Source organism: Zootermopsis nevadensis, unplaced genomic scaffold (genome assembly GCF_977971745.1).
Source record: "Zootermopsis nevadensis isolate Lab colony 2312 unplaced genomic scaffold, Znev_1.0 Znev_ptg000002l, whole genome shotgun sequence".
Classification (NCBI taxonomy): domain Eukaryota; kingdom Metazoa; phylum Arthropoda; class Insecta; order Blattodea; family Termopsidae; genus Zootermopsis; species Zootermopsis nevadensis.
Genome location: NW_028259134.1, coordinates 18,613,016 through 18,630,030, shown reverse-complemented (window position 1 = coordinate 18,630,030; position 17,015 = coordinate 18,613,016). Strand labels below are relative to the sequence as shown.

Below are 17,015 nucleotides of genomic sequence, written 5' to 3'. Positions count from 1 at the left end.
CTGTTTGTACTCTGACATTTTGACCCATGATTCCTGTGTGTAATCGAATTCTTTGGCCTCCTGGGTCCATGATTTGCTTGACCCATGACACTGATTTTTCTGTGACTCCTACAACTGTACCTTCATTGTGTAACTCGCCCAGGCCCGGTATTGGGCATTGTACTCATCTAGCACAATCCTGTTCATATCTTTGCACCCTCTTTTTCAAATACCTGTTTTAGTATACATTCCCATATAGTCCAAATTGTCTGCAACCTTCATGTCTAACTGCTCATTTACTGATTCCCAATTTAACCACTACAGTAAAAATGTACAAATTTTGAAACATATCATGCATTTTTATCGACTCTTCTACTGTACGTCCTTCCTATTTCCTGTATACAGACTTCCTTAATCAGTACATCTAGAGACTGAAAACTTATTGGGTTGCTTTGGCGATCTAAAACTGTTTGTAAAAGCCATTTCGCTTTGCTTTTGTATAAATTTACCACTTACTGTTGTTACCGTACATTTTGAGAATGCGGCGACTTCCGCACGCTTTAATCATGAGCTCAGCACTTCCGGGTTGGGGTAAGAACCCTGTATACGACAGCACACGAAGCCAGTAGTTATGTTTCTTTAAATCTGCTGTCAAAACTAGACGATCCATTAATCGGCCGTAATAGCATTCCCTTTCAGACAGAGTTCCAGCAGTTCGAATAAAAAAGCGATCAAAATAAAAAAATTCTGATTGACGGACAAAATAGTTGTCAGTTATTTTGCCTCCCCTCCATACAAACATCCGCGTAGCGGTTGTGCACGTTCTTTCACCTCTGGTGAATTCCATTATAGTATGCAGTTGATATGGCGTCATTGACAAATGTTTTCGGAGTTACTGAGTGTTTGTCCACTGTTACACCCAGCTCCTCGTTCGTGTTTGTATTGCTCCAGGCTAATGGCTTGGGTTCATTGCCCTCGCTTAAGCACGTGCTCTAATCAGTCTCGATATGACAGCTTCGATCAATCGAGCAGACCGGAAGTTCCTTCTTTGGGTCGATTTGATGTCTCTTTATGGAATCGTATGTCTATTGTTTTCGTGACCCACTAAACCATCAACAGCAAAAAAACGCGGACATGGGGTTGCGTGCGCTGTTGCTTAGGGTACATGGGCATATGGTACCAGTCATTCTGAAACAACACAAACAAGTGAACGGGAGGGACATTGCAACTTCCTCATATTACCAAAAGAAATATCCGTATGTGCGGTTTCTGATATTTGATTACGACTGCTAAGTACTTAAAGAGTGCACCAGATAGTTTACGAATACATTAAACGGATTCATTCACGGACTGAATAAAATACGAGGAGACATGATGCTTGATTGGTAAGTAGACTTGGTTTTTCATATTTCGTTGGCCTCTCATTAACACTTTATCTCACAAGTGATTCACACGTGAATAAATTTGGTCTCATTTTGGTTGTGTTCGTTAAAGTAGCATAGCATTTGGACAGTATCTCACAGAATTTCATTCATAATTTGGAATAAAACAAATAGGATATATTTATATCAGTAATTGCCATTAGAAGGGTTTCTGTTGAACATGCAGGAAAAGTCAAATATTAGGGTACAGAGAGAGACGAGCTCCTCACATCGGGCAGTCCATTTTATCGTTCCGAAAAGCCTGAAAAACGGAGCCAGCGAAGTAAAACAGATTTCGGTAATGGTCAGTGAATCAGGAACCCAAGGTTCTTCACTGCAGAATTCCCACAGCCAATGTAATAAGATACTGTGAACACGAAACTTGGTTAGTGATTAGCCGCTCCCCGAACCCTTTGATTTTGTTGAAAGCGGAAGTTCTCTCTGAACAAAACTCTAAAGAAAATGTAGGGTACCTGCAGCAATGACATTAATATACAACTTTATCTCTGTAATTAGGAGATCTGATTGAGTCACCCAGATCGTTAGGTAGTTCCTAGCGTGGCCCGATAACCTTATTGCTTTGTGCAACACGTACCCTAATATCGATCAAGAAATCTTGTGAAAGTTTCTTTAAAAAGTTTCATGTTGCACGTTCTTGATTCAGAGGCCAGAGATGGTAGATAACAACGCCTTTTTCGTGTAAAAACTGCACATGTCAGTTCACTATCGGCTCACTAGTCGGCTTGACAGTCGGATTATTTCAACATCTAATTAAAAAGTCGCCATTTAGTTTGGTAGAAGTTTATCGACGTTTCAGAGGTCCTTGCTTCTTCCATCATCAGGACGATGTTCTGCACACAAAATAATCGCCCTTCGAGTCCGGATTCGAACCCGAGGTTTCTCAAATTCAAATCAGGAGCGCCAACCACTGCATGCCGACAGTAGTTGTAATGTTTGGAATAAAATGGATAATTTTCATAGTTAACTGGGGTCCGACGCTGCAGACTGTTGCCACATTGACGATCAGTGACATGGCCGTTGCTGCAATGTGATGCTTTTTTGCATAATCCCCGTATAATAAGAGGCATGTGGCCTTCACGCGTCTCGTAGAAGTGGGTCTCGGGGCTGAATTTGGGTCGTGATACGTACATGCAAATTAAACACAAATCCTATTAACTAGCTCCCCCACTCCATCCACTTCAACCCTTGAGTGGGGGTGGGTTTCTCAGTTTGTAGGACACTTGCCAGTCTACTAGTGTGCGCCGTCTAAAGGAGCAGTGTTCGTGACCAGCGAGCGACAATAGGTAGTGTATCATGTTCTGAGGGATTGAAATTTATTATAGTATTTATAGAATAAATCTTTAAACTACTCTGTTCCAAGTACATTTATTATTAAATTTTGATATTATATTTCTTAATGGAAGATTAAATAGTGGAAAACATAATTCGTCGGTCTAGGTTAAAAGGGTAAGGCCACGCAATTTGTTGAAATAGTTGATGATTGTTTTAAATAATATAAATGCGCAGTATATGTAGCAAGCTAGTTAAAGTCGTACCAATTGTTTACTAGTTTATTTAACGTCATTTTTCGGCTGCATTGTTTAACAGCCTCAAAAGGAAGGATGGCTGGGAATGACATGAAGAGAGAAGTCGAAAGCACAATCTTTCAGCATCGAAAAGACAGAAAATTCTGCCACATTATCCTAAATTCTTACATTCCTTTGTTGTTTTCATACCATCAAATGATACAAGTTAAATCAATCAATCAATCAATCGGCCAGTACACGTGCTCCATATTTTTAAGGTTTGCTTAAAAGCTAATAAATATACAACATATTGATATGTATAATTATGGATTTCCCAACTGTAATTTTTCGTTCGTCGGACTTAGAGGGCCAACTCAGTTTAACCGAAACTAATCTGATCTAACCAAATACAACTCAGCCCAGCCCTAATTGGCTTTACTCGGTGACTTCGTCTAATAGTGACCACGAGTGAAAGAGCAATACTATGGGTGACTCATGTGACTTCGCATGACTTCTTGCTTACTTGAGGTAACCTATTGTGACTTATCTGAGTGTAACGCAATCTAAAGCGGCTTAAAGTCATGAGACCCTACTTGATATGACGTCACATGAATTAACACAGTTCAATTTACTTAGCATCACTTCACCCACCATGACTGCGGATAACTTAATGGAGTATAACTTGACCTAATGTATCTTAACGTGATTGGAACCGACTTCATTAACCAAAATAGACAAAAAAGGAAATAATTCTGGTCTCCAGTGGCCTAAAGTTAATTTATTGAATAAAATTAGCCCTAATTCTTTCTTCTCCTTAAAAGTGATCACTTTCCAAGAGACACATACTTTCAGACACCAATTGAAGTAATTGATTGTCCTAAATTTTTGGGTAGATTTCCGAGTATAGCCGTCAAACTGAAAAGGCCTCCACAACCTTTAATACAACAAGAAATCCACGTAAGTCATGAGTTCGTTTACTGCATTTTCATAATATTCACGTTTTATGTTCACAGTAGTGCAGGCTGTAAGATAATGAAGAGAGGCGAAGTGATAACGCAGGAGAAGGTGGTGCTGCAGCGTGGCGGGGCTCTGTTCGGCACGGGCTCGTTCTTGCCAGTGGTCAGGTAAGGAACTTCAGAGTGGAAGACAAAATGAATTACACGTTGAAGTAACCTTCATGTAATTTCTAAATGCGTTCTTTGTGTAAGTGCATTCGTCATTGACCATGACGTGAATTTCTCGACAATACAGATTATTTTCAGAAGTATTTGAGGTTCTCAAGGAAGCGAGTCTGAAGACTGCTGTCTTCTGGATTGTAGCGCCATGTAATCTGGTAGAAGCTTTGCCAACATTTCAGAGGTCCTTGATTTCTCCATCGTCAGGGCAACCAGATTTCTCTGAAACAGACTTATACCACACTACACAGCGCTACAACCCTGAAAACAGCAATCTTCAAAGTTTGTCTCCATATTTGCCTTCCCTAGTACAAGCAGTATTGGGCCTTTAATGGAACAATATTTATCAATGTGTGATATGGTAATGCTGTTAACATATTTTGGATCTTACGAGATAATATTTATTAATAGGTGTATATACTATTTTAGATTTTTCCATCATTATTGGCGAGAAATTTACCAGTGGAGTTATAATAATTAATAAAGTATTCTCGGGTAATCAGTCGTGTCAGTCGGTTAGAAATCACCGAAGTTTCAGGGACCATCTGTGTCGCGTCGTACAGAATTATTTATTACATAGTTGTTATACTTTAAAAGAAAGTGATAGTGGCCACGGCTGCGGGTCGGAAAGTGTTTTGTCCACACCCAATTTATCGAAATATACCCGCACGTAACGAAACCCCCCCCACCCCCACCCCACACACACACACACACACACACTTGCGTTGAATGACGCAACTCGTTATCTGTTACAATCGCCGGGCTCTTGCGGCAACTTCTCCTACTTTGATGTGAAGTGTGCAGTGGGAGTAGCAGGCGCAAATGAATGTGGAGGACCGACAAGGAAAATTAGCCTGTTGCAGTGTAGCGTGATAGGAATAAATAAAACGTAACTTTCAGGGTCGCCATCGTTGTGTATAAATGCAGTGGGAACAGCTTTGTAGAAATTCATTTGTATCTCCAGTAAAACGACGTGTGGACCATTGAGGTATGAATAAGTTCTAAAACAAATGCGCGAAATGAAACTACTCAAAACTCGAGCAGTTTACACGTTCGTTACTGATGCATTTATTGAGCCTGGTCACGGGACGTAATAACTCTGCCAATAAAATAACTGATTATTTACTGGAATGATTAAAAGCCAGATAAGATTGGCGCAGGAACGCTTTCCACGGGGTAAAATCAACCGGAGCTTGAAACTGACCGATTAATACGATACCTTTAAGGGTGACATCATCTCCAATTCTCGTGTACGTCTTGAAGAATTGATACCTATACACTGAGCTTTTCTGCTAGCAGAAGTGACCTTGGGGAATCCCCGTGATGATATTGCCGGTAGACGTGCCCCCACGCTCCGCCCACGCAAAGGCCGTTTACCCGAGGCAACTCTGACACCACAAACACCAGCCGCGACGTTCGAAATTGATGTTTTGACAGAATGGTCTAGCATAACTGCTGAAACAAGGAACAGTGGAGCATTCACGAATTTACAGCGAAAGCGCTATGTGTGTATCTCCTTTCATTGCTTAAGACTTTTTCTCTTTCTATGAGATTGTTTGTGAATAAACCCATTGGCTCTGAGGCCAAAATTGGACGTAGTTGTGGCAACCACTAGGGAAAAATATGTGGATAGAATAGGTTGTAGCTTATTTTTGAGTCTATCCTGTAATTTACATAGAGGTAGTGAAGAAAGAAATTCGTATGGCCTGCACTGGTCGGTTAGTTAGTACTCTATTGGAGCGATCGTTTTGCGGGTGGAATAAAGACACGGCGCAGGTGTTGTGGGTCAGTAGCGGTCAGTCGGCCTGCTGCCATCGGACACCGGTCAGTCAGTGTGACATGGACAAGCAGACGGACGCAGGCGGAGGACACCCGGACATGGAGGTGGAGTTCGAGGTGACCCTCCCCCTCTCGTCGCTGAGACACCCCCCCTGCCACTCCGTGTGGAACTTGCAGTGGTGAGTGGGCCTCGGTTCAGCAGAAACAGCAAATAAGAGTCCAGGCGTTTCTTAAAGAGACGATTTCCGCTCTTCAGTATCAATTTAAATGTTTGATAACCTGCATCGTTATAAGAAAAATCAAGGTTATGATTGGTTGAACATGTAGGTTGTATGGAGGAAACAGGAAATTTGTTAAGGAAATATGTTCGGAAAATATTTTTTACGTATAGGAGATTAAACGTAGCAGTTAAAGTATTGTTTAAAGAAATTAATTTTGGAGTTGCAATCAGTTGAGTTTTTTGTTTACGAAATATGTAAACGGGATGACAAAGTTTCCGGTTCAGCTACTAGAGAGAGAGACAGCTTTTCAGCCAATTAGGTACCTAGGAAATTACTTTTTAGATAATTAGTTATTTAGATGGCTAGTCAGCCAGTTAGCTAGTTATTTATGCATATGTTAAGTCTTTAACAAATAAAAATAGGTACATTTAAAAGTTTTTGCCTTAAAGAAAAATCTATTGTTGTCTACGTATTTTACATGTCGCAAAGAATTTAAAATTTTATTATTTGAAGATGTCCCACAGAGACTACATTGGTCTTTGTTCAGACTGCGCAGGTTCAATAATAGCGAAGTGAAGTGAAAGTCAAGGCATGGCAGAAGTAATCTGGTTGAAGTCGGATGTTGTGGAAGAAACTAAGTTAACAATAAACTTCAATTGTTTCGCGTGGCTTTGAACACGTCTGTTATCAACGTGGTTCGTATTTCCATTTGTGGAATGTCTTGTAGGAGTCTGCGCCTTACGGCGTGACCCTCGGCTTATTGATGTAGTTTAATGACCTTCGCCAAGCTAAGATGCTTCAGATCACAGCATTTAATCTTCATAAACCTTTTAAAAAATAACACGAACCAATTCTGTCTTCCCTATAGCATAAACAGCAGTTTTCAAATAAAAGATAAACTAACATAATTCCGTTGCTATGAACACATTCGGTAGCCTACAATGAGAATTTGTATGTTTCGTTTCTAGTGGCTTCCTTGGACACATATCACGTATAACAACAAATATAACATTTGTATGAGTTAAAATGTTTAAATACTTTTATAAATATCGATATGTTGACCACGAGCCTTGACTGCCCTCTGTCGACATCATCATAAAACTAACCCCTTTTGTAATACCGGCCAAAAGCCGACGAATTTCAGACTTTACCGTAGGTGAATATTCTTTCATATTTAATTTTCCAACTTGACACTTTTATATTAACACCCGAAATTAATTACCAGCAATTTATTATTTTAATTAAATGTATAAAAATCGAGTTATGAATATATATTAGATTGAAACTTTTGTTGTGGTACATGATAAATTGACATAACTTAATCCGTATTTGCAATTTCAATAAGCAGACAATTTTTGGAAGAAGTTTAATGAAATTTTGTATGGACTTTGTCACGATCACGAAATATAGATGACGTCATGGCCCCGATGACGTCATCGTTTAACTTCGCAAGTGAAAGGTAAGAACATTTTTCTAGCTGGCCACCGCGTTGTAGATTTTCAGGGGAAGGAATAGTGTACTGTGCATTCAGAAGGTGACGTCAAAGTTGCTGTCAGAGGCAGAGGTATAAACATCGGAAATGAAGGAAAGTGAATTTTAATGCAGCTCTGTACTAATTTTTCATTTCGACAGACCTACAAATATATCGACTGGCCATCGTTAGCCTTCTAATTATTTCAGGGTGATACGATTCGATATCTGGTTCAAATTCATTATTGTATGCTTTCCGCATGTAATAATGTAAATTTTACAAACCACATCACAGTAAACTTGTCATTACGATACGTATTTGTTTTTACACCATCCATGCAGCAGTGGATTAACGGCAAGCGTACTCAGAAATCCTGCCCCAGTGGCACTTAATCCCAAAATTCTAAGATCAGAAGCCAGTGTCTAAAAGCAACGTCTTCGAATCCACATACATGATTTTAAACCGTAGTGATGTATCCGCCCTTCAAGACCGACGCCACTATTCCAGTTGATACAGCGACGTTAAACCAGAGCTATCGAGCACGTGCTCTATGAGCTCCGTGCAGTAGTTTTATATTTAATGTACAACACTAGATACGGCGTACCCTTCGGAGTACTTACCTTGCTTCGAGATATCGATTGATTCTCGAGTTCAACGACTCCAGTCACGCCATATCACCGGTAGTGCTAATCCTTCTAACGAGACAAACATCTCGAGAACAGGGGATTGGCACTGTACAGCTCCGTATTGTAGTTATAAGATAAATATCCGAGTATCTTAAAACTTCCTGCCGCGAAGGCATGTATTGCGAGGGGAGTAAAGGACAACACAAGTCATTTCGACACTGGCATTCGGTCGTGCGAGTAGTTATCGTCCCATGTGCCCGAGGAAAGGGATCCCGCTGCCAGCTGAATAGGAGGCAGGCTGCAAGATAAAATATGCCATCTGGCGTGTGTTGTTTCGTGATTAATATTTGAAGATACGAGATATTTACTTCCTTTCTTTGTAAACGTAAGCGGAAGAAGTCTTCAAAACAAATCGATCTCTCGATTTGGTGTCAACAACCCCAGACGCATCACCACGCGCTTATCTGCACTTCGACGTAGCCATTGACCGGTAACATGGTAAACGCGTGGAACTTGACTGTGTGGCTTCGACTCGTAAATAACACGTTGACAGCAATTTTATTTCCCCGAGTTTTACAAGCGCGGTACACAACGAAGACCGCTACTCAACTGATGTTGAACTTGTATCATCGTTCAACAATGGTGTCGATATGATGTAAAATGTTTCAAGACATAAGAGCCAATGTTTTCGGCTAATTATCTCGTCACTGAGACGCTGTAAGTGTCTCGGTTATTAAAATAACTATATTGGCTGTTTTGAACCCGAAAGTTCATTTCGCTTCTCTCAAGAGTCCTTCATTGTGCCTTTCCCGTACCAAATGAATCCAGCCTCCATATTCAACACCAATGTGTTCAATATCAAGCATGTTATTCTCACATTTGCGTCTGGACCTCTCACGTGGCGTCTCCCCTTCGGATTTCTCACGTTTTCCGCGTACTTTTTACTAATCAAATTCGCTGATAAGTGAGAATGTATCAGGTTAGATTAGTTAGGTAAATTTGGTATTATTAATTTGGCCATATGTTGGCTCTGCTTGTAGTAACTTGTAAGCAGTCGCATGAAAAGACAGTTTGGAAACTTTGTGATTTGAAATACAGTACACTCTTTCGCTTTTGATTCACAAATGGCCGGTTACATTCGTTCAGTGATACGTCCCATACCCGTCCTTTAAAATACAACCCCAATTCTTATTACGCGCCTTGTGATTCACATTTGTTACCGCTTGGTGACGTCACGGTCTCCTAGGAGCCTGCAGATGACAGTCGATATATGCTACGGATACCGCAGTGTGTTCTAGAGAAGGAAGGGACATGTTTGATGAATTCGGTTGAAAAGAAGGGAAAAACGACATGGCGTTCTTTAGCTCTATGATGCGGGAATTCGTAGAGGACCCGTTCTTCCAGTAAGTACTTTGTGCATCTGATGTGTATCGTAACTGCTATTAAAATATTCATTAACATGCTGGCGTTGATGCTTATAAAAAAACTTATATTTGGTGTCTGTGATATTAGACCGACTTTTAAATTTCAGGTAGACTATGAAATGTTATGCGAAATTTATTCACGAATACGGACTGACTGAAAATTTGAGAGACGTACAGCTAAACGTAATTCTAGAAAGTGTTTTCTACATCAGTTAGGATAGAGGTTATGTGAATGCAATGCAATTCACTCGGATTCTAAGGCCCAATTTTTTGAATTCAGGAAGCAGATACCCAGAGTTCTTCACGGTTATGTTGATCTCCCGAAATATTTCTTAATAATTTTTATAAATACGGTAAACATATATTTTAAATTTAAATAATGTGCATTGTTATTCCGTCTCTCAAAATACAAATAATGATAAAAAACCATTTTTATAACATTGACCAATTGAATTTAGTCCATATTACCACCACTTGTTTCTTCATTATACACCTATTTTCCCCTTTAAAATTTCCGAATACAATTTTTACATGTTTGTTACCGCTATCATGCGTGCTACAAGTTTCGCCCATATTATCATTCTTGATCTGATCACCCTAAACAAATATTTGGTGAGGTGTACAAACCTTTAAGCTCTTCATACAATGGAATTAGTCAAACAGACTAAAACTTTGGTTAGTTTAGCGAGTGTACAAAAACGTTGTATTGAGAAATGGAGTTTCTGTGAAACGAAGTTTCTCCATTTAAAATCCAAAAATATGGAAGGAGGAAGCGACATAGTGTGTCAGGATGTTACAGTCTCGGCATAATTCAGTAAAAATCCCAGCGCTTCAGCTTGAAGCCTGTGAATTTCATACAGACTGACCCGCCCATTAGAAGTGTCGGAGAAGTTGCCGATGATACGGCGTTTTATTGCGATTCAAACATTCTAGACAGCGTTTGCTACAAAACGTTCCTTTATTAATCGTGTATTATGGCGATAAACTCCAGCTACTGGTAAACAAATCTTTCTTGTTGCCATTTAGGATAAAACACTTGAAAAAGATCAGATACCATAATGATCTTACTCTTCTGGGCTGTAAGTAAAGCGGTGTGGACTCTTAAGTAGGAACCAACATTTGGGGCAAACATAGTCTGGAAGTCTTCTGGGTTGTAGCGTCATATAGGCAGAAGTTTATCGACGTTTCAGAGGTGGTTGCTGCCCCCAACAGGGCTATGAGAAAAATACCCTGCAACATCGTCTTCGCAGCATCAGAACCTCAAATCTCACGAATGTTATTTATTTTCGTTACCAGCCCCACTACGACGCACTCGGGTTTTCACCAGGTGGCCCGCATGATGGATTCGCTGATCTTAGACTCATTATCGCCCTATACTTTCACCAAGATCACGACGACTCATAGGCCCGTGCGGGGCAACAGCTCCAGACGCTCCACGGGTACCCAGCATCCCAGACAGAGGGCAGGACCCGTTAAGGCACAACACCCATCTCAGCAAGGTATGGTCCTTTCCAGAACCACAGCGTTCATGCTGGCATAGGGCAAAATTTCTTTGAAGCGCAGAGTTGTTCTGATCATTTAAGCAAAGTCTTCATTTGGAGTGTATATTTTCTGAATGTTTGTCCTACCGACTTTGGAGCACATGTAACACAGATAAAAATCTGATGTAATGCTAATCGTGTTTGTTTTGTTACCTTTTGTGTCCTTCGCCGTTCATTATATTAAATAATGTTTGAAATAGAAGTTGCATGTCGTATTTTATATTCTATGCTAATTTATTTTCCTGTGAACCGACTGGAAAAACAGTAATTTATATTTAAACTTCATGTTATAATGACTGCTATCAACAAAAATAAATAACCCCACAAATTTTAGTGAAAACTTCGTTACTAAATTTAATAGAAATCCGTCTCGGGGTTTCGGAGATGAAACATGAAAACTGAGAGCCAATCTCGACAGTCGCACGTTCATTTCGAGGGCTTTCTTTAGAGGACGGATAAGAATATTTACAACTGCAGTTGCATAGACCCTCTAAAGACGATTGCATGTCAGTCAAGTTATGAATCTTGAAACAGCATGGTTGCATGCGACGACTTGGACGATGGCCTTGCTGTTACATTTTAAAAATTCATACCCTTGAATTTTGTATCGAGTTCTGTTGTCCACTTTACTCAGGGTGAAATCAAATGGTAGCGGTCAAGATTCGTGAAATTACAGTCATACTTTTTTGTGACATTCACTTAATGAACGACGCGGCTTCGGCTGTCCGTATAGTTCCACACGAGACAGGGAAATGACCATGAAATGTAAGTAGGTGGGATTTTGGAAAGGGACGGTCGAAGCTGATTTGAAGGTCGTCATTCTCTTGGACAGACTTAAGGACAGCCAATAACCCTACCGACATTCAAAGCGGGTATCTCCTTGATACAAGTCTGGAGTATTGCTCTATCCCATGTCAATATACTAACAGTTTTCAAGTTGCAGGAGAAACTGCCTGGAGTTGGAGCAGGAACTTGACTGATTCCATGGGAAACTGTCGTGAGTGATGCTTGAAGGTCAGTTTCTGATGTAATTTGATCCACAGTAATGGTGCTAGTAGGAGAACATCACTGTTTCAGAGCCCCATCAATCTACCGGGGGCGCAGACTCCGGAGGACACAATAAGACTCCCTCCAACTCTCCCCCGACTGCGTCTGACAAATGGGTGGCGTCTCTCCGAAGACGTGACCCGGAGATTCAGCCGGCCCTGCCAGCCATCAATCCCAGGGGGCGGTGAGCATTGACGCTTTCAAATTGCTTTATTTGTTGAATTGGGTAGGGCTGGCGTGAACTACTGGTTGACTAAGAAATGGACTGAAGGAATTTGGAAGGAAGTGATCATATATTTTGCCTGGTATTGTTAGAGTAATTAAGCGAATTTTGTGCAGAGAACCCATGCAAATGTATCGTAAAAAATAAATGACGAAGTTGTGAACCACATTCAGTTGTTTGTGATATAATTTAGTTTCCAGGATATGTGAATTCGGCGATTAACCTTCGGACTGCTTAAAAGCAGGGGACTTCTAGCTGAGTAGCTCTCAACTGCTGTAGTTAGTACGAAACTGGCCCGCGGGCCGTGGATGGTGTTGCCTTTGCAGGAGCTCCAACTTCAGCGTGACCACTAGTCGCAAATCGAGGTCCGTGGACCGGCTGCCGCGTCCCGGTAAGGACCGGACCAAAGGGACAGGACAAGAGGGGCTGCGCCCCACCGTGAAGAAGCTGGAGGCAGAGCAGCCAGCGAGCCAACAGGAGCAAGTGGAGGTGGCAGGGGACGAGGAACGGGAAGAGCGTGTGTTCAACCCCGCGGGCTACGAGGCGCACCTTGTCGAGACGATCGAGAAAGATATCCTGCAGCGTAACCCAGACGTCACGTGGACCAGGGTGGCCGGCCTGCACGAGGCCAAGGCGATCCTGCAGGAGGCGATGGTGCTGCCCATACTCATGCCGGACTTCTTCAAGGTAGCTTTCTGCGTCTCCCGTATCGTTCGTAGTCGAGTCGGATTGGCCACGTGTCCATTGTCGTCCTTGTAGTATTCTTCTTGGTCCGCCTCGTAAACTTTCTTCTGTCTGAGTCATCCTTGCAACCTTTTAGAGCGGTTTTTATCATTCCATACATGTTTGTGGACCAACTTTGTTTACGTGCAGACTATTGTTAGCCTTTTAAATGTCATTTTTTAATTTCTCTGTGTATTGTCACCACAAGGAAAAAGAGACGTAGGAAGACCCGCGAAGAGGTGGAGGGATTCTCTTTGACCAGAAAGAACAGGCAGCAAACCTATTATAACGGGAAGAAAAAAGTAAATAGTTTTATTTGCTATGGTCCATTTTTCATTTAAATCTTGTATTTTCTATAATATTATGTTTTCCATTTTATCTAGTGTCTTTTGTGCGTAGATATCGTCTGTATTTACTTCTTCAGTCTCACATGTGTTCCTCTTTATTGAATCAGAATGTTGTGATATGAACACATTTTTGGTTCTCGAAATACTAACTGTGGCTTTGGACTGAAGAGTGACGTTACACTTGCAGGGCATTCGGCGGCCATGGAAAGGGGTGCTGATGGTGGGTCCGCCAGGGACAGGGAAGACCATGTTGGCCAAGGCTGTGGCTACCGAATGTGGAACAACCTTCTTTAATGTTTCCTCTTCTACCCTTACTTCCAAATATCGAGGCGAGTCAGAGAAACTAGTCAGGCTGTTGTTCGAGATGGTAAGCACCTTTCATCCGGAACATGTAATGGAGAAGTCTTCCATTTACTTAGTGTACTATTAACTTTTGTTTTTGTTGTGTTTGTGTTATAATGCAATAGTTTAACAAAAACAAAAGAACAGTTGTGTGGAGAACTGTATTTAAGAAAAAAGAAAATAACACTTTGGCACTAAATTGTCCATCTTGATATATTTTTCTGGTCAATTTAAGTACCCTGACGTGATGTGTGTGGTAAAAAGGAAATGCTCTTTCTGTTACAGGCCAGGTTTTACTCACCGAGCACAATCTTCATCGATGAGATTGACTCGCTGTGCTCACAGAGGGGGACAGATTCAGAGCACGAAGCTTCACGGCGCTTCAAGGCTGAGCTGTTGATACAGATGGATGGCATCAATTCCAGCAGGTGACTACACAAAAGCTCCAGTGGGGGTCGGTGCGATTGCTATTAGCCAGGCAACTGGAGAAGCTCCAAAATGAAATAACCTCTTATTGTCCATGCCATTGAAATGTTTATTGCAGAATTTCTACTTTCATATCCTGTCTATTATGTTCTGGTTTCCGACAGTATCTCTTCCAACATATTTCTTAACGCTCTGCATAAAGGACAGTTGTCTTCTAATAAATACCCCTCTAATACAAGCACACAGTCAATTGGTGTCTATTTATTTGTGACATTGTTTAAATAGTCATTATGGAGCACTGAAAAGAAACTGTTCACCCTTTTCTGAATTACAGCAATGAAGACAAAATTATAATGGTTCTGGCTGCCACTAACCACCCATGGGACATAGATGAGGCTTTCAGGAGGAGGTTTGAGAAGAGGGTCTATATTCCTCTTCCAAATGGTGAGCTATACACAGTGTGAAAAGGAATACCGATAACTTTCAGTAGACATTCTTCAAACACATTCTGTGAGATTATGCATGCCTTATTGTTCATTATGTTCATTTATTGTAGTTACATTTTTTTCAAAACTAATGGCACTCCAGATATTCTCCTCCTCCTCCTCTTATCCGTTCTGGATGTTTGCGATCAGCATAGAAATTTGAGATTTACTGGCTGCTACTTGAAACAGCCCTCCAGTGAACATCGAGAACCAAGTTTTAGGTTCTGGAACAAGGAGATTTTTTAAAAATATTAATTGATTATGGAATATGTGATAAATCAGAAAGTTCAAATACAACCGAAACTAGTGTTACTGTGGCACGATATCAGGAATAAAATTTGAAAATATATGTTTCGTAATAAATAAACCACTAATTTCGTTAAAAAATTCATTGAGGTGAAAGAGACTTCTCTCAGATTTTATATAACTTTTGGAGGAAGAGATAATGTAATGTCAGAAGTGTCTGTGTGCTGCAGATGAAACTCGCTCAGCACTGCTGAAACTGTGCCTCGAGGGAGTGACCGTGGATGAAGCTCTGGACAGCAATGTTATTGCTGACAAACTGCAAGGATACACAGGGTCTGATATTAGCAATGTGTGCAGGTAAACTGGAGATTTGTTTAGTGTTACTGCATCCCATGAATGCACTGACCACACTACTGGTGAGGACAAAGACAGTCAGTCATCGGTTATTCCGAAGTAACACACTTGGTGGACTTGCAAATAAAACTCTCACAAAACTGAACGTTTACAAATGAATCAGCCCTTTTCTGAAATTCATATGTTGTTACAATACAAGTTGTCACTTATTCTTTTGCATTCTGTAAGAGAATTTCTCCCCATCTTCTTCATAGTCTTCAGGTGGCCACATCCCAACAGGTTTTCCAACCAGAGTTGTGCTTGTATTTCTTTGGTGTGAGTCATGTAACTGGCTCACTGTAGCTTCTTTCTTTAACTATTCTAAAAATGTTAAGTAAGCTATATAAATCATGAAGATCTGCATTCATTTCCGAGATAAATTATCTCCACATTTTTGTTAGTACTATGGGTTTTGTGATGGACAAAGAGACAATTGGACAGGTTTCTCTAAGAACATTTCAGTTCTCCCTTGTCAGTATCATACCATTGCTTCTCCATATTTATTCATGTATCGTAACAATAGTAATATTTTCTCAAACATTTATGAGACACGGTATGATGTTCAGACATAGAGTAACCTTACCACCACTTTTATAAGCAACACGTATCTGTTATAGGGATGCAGCCATGATGTCAATGCGCCGCAAAATATCCGGTCGCACTACTGCTGAAATTAAGAAGATCAAGAAAGAGGATGTGGATCTTCCAGTAACAACTGAAGATTTTGATGAGGCTCTGTCACGGTGTAAGAAGAGTGTCTCTCTCAGTGACGTTTCAAAGTACGAGAGCTGGATGGAGGAGTTTGGATCCTGCTGAAGAGGTACAACATCCAAATTGTTTTTATCAAATAATTTATTTTCCAAGCAATTCGATATTTGTGGACATATGCTCTACTGAAATTCTAGTGACAATATCCAGGCCACTGGTCCCTGTGATGTAGATATAATTTAGAGATGACGACACACTCGTTTAAGTGAGTCGCTCAACTTTGGGGAGGGACCAAATTTAATGACAAATTACCAAAGATGTGACCTAATTACAATGGGGAAATATGTATTAAATGACTGTCATTTTATTAAAGAATAAACACTTTTTTAATTGAATTACACTGACATTTTAGATAAAATGTACTTCTCCTGCCAAATTTGGGGCAAATTCTTTCCCCTGATATAAAGCTGCTCCAGCAACACCCTGATACTTGCCTCCTTGTAGCACTGAAGTTAAGAATGTGTGAAGCTAAAGCTATACATTCACTGCCCCATAACAGAGATACAGTCAGAAGTATTCTAGATTTATGAATTTACTTCTGAATTCATCTGAGAAGTTTGGTGTAGATGTCATGCTCCCTAGACTTGTATTTGGGAAGTATCTGATACAAATCTCAGCCGAATTACCAGCCATCTTTACTGTGATTTTTCATGATTTTCCTCAGTCTCTTCAGATGAATGCCTTGGTTTATGTGTAGACATTTACATAAAATGTAATAGTGTGCTGTTTAAGTATGTGCCTATCTTACTGTGTTTATATGTGTGAAATTATTCCTATATGTCCATAACAGCACTTTCATCTTTGAATTTTTGCTCTTCCAAATCAAATATAAATAGCAGAATGAAAGAGAAG

The 17,015-nt window shown here is 40.5% G+C and overlaps 1 protein-coding gene across 4 annotated transcripts; it reads left to right on the top strand.

The window, feature by feature from the left end:
* The first annotated feature begins 1,094 nt into the window (after nt 1-1,094).
* On the top strand, nt 1,095-16,498 carry kat-60L1 (katanin p60 ATPase-containing subunit A-like 1). Of its 4 annotated transcripts, none has more exons than XM_022084335.2 (10): nt 1,095-1,364; nt 3,940-4,050; nt 10,919-11,121; nt 12,241-12,394; nt 12,760-13,120; nt 13,691-13,870; nt 14,131-14,273; nt 14,606-14,715; nt 15,233-15,359; nt 16,013-16,498. In XM_022084335.2, the coding sequence occupies exons 1-10, from the start codon at nt 1,351-1,353 to the stop codon at nt 16,209-16,211; spliced, it is 1,602 nt and encodes a 533-aa protein (XP_021940027.2). In that variant the 5' UTR covers nt 1,095-1,350; the 3' UTR covers nt 16,212-16,498. The 4 variants fall into 4 exon arrangements, with proteins under 4 accessions (XP_021940027.2, XP_087208826.1, XP_087208815.1 ...); XM_087352700.1 differs by lacking the exon at nt 1,095-1,364 and adding an exon at nt 2,575-2,704; XM_087352689.1 differs by lacking the exons at nt 1,095-1,364; nt 3,940-4,050 and adding an exon at nt 5,926-6,059.
* Nucleotides 16,499-17,015: the final 517 nt, after the last annotated feature.

What these genes read in the sequence shown, in the direction of transcription:
- kat-60L1 (XM_022084335.2), top strand. An exon ending in GATGGCATCAATTCCAGCAG is followed by an intron (nt 14,274 to 14,605) that starts GTGACTACACAA and finishes TCTGAATTACAG; the next exon opens with CAATGAAGACAAAATTATAA. An exon ending in CTATATTCCTCTTCCAAATG is followed by an intron (nt 14,716 to 15,232) that starts GTGAGCTATACA and finishes TGTGTGCTGCAG; the next exon opens with ATGAAACTCGCTCAGCACTG.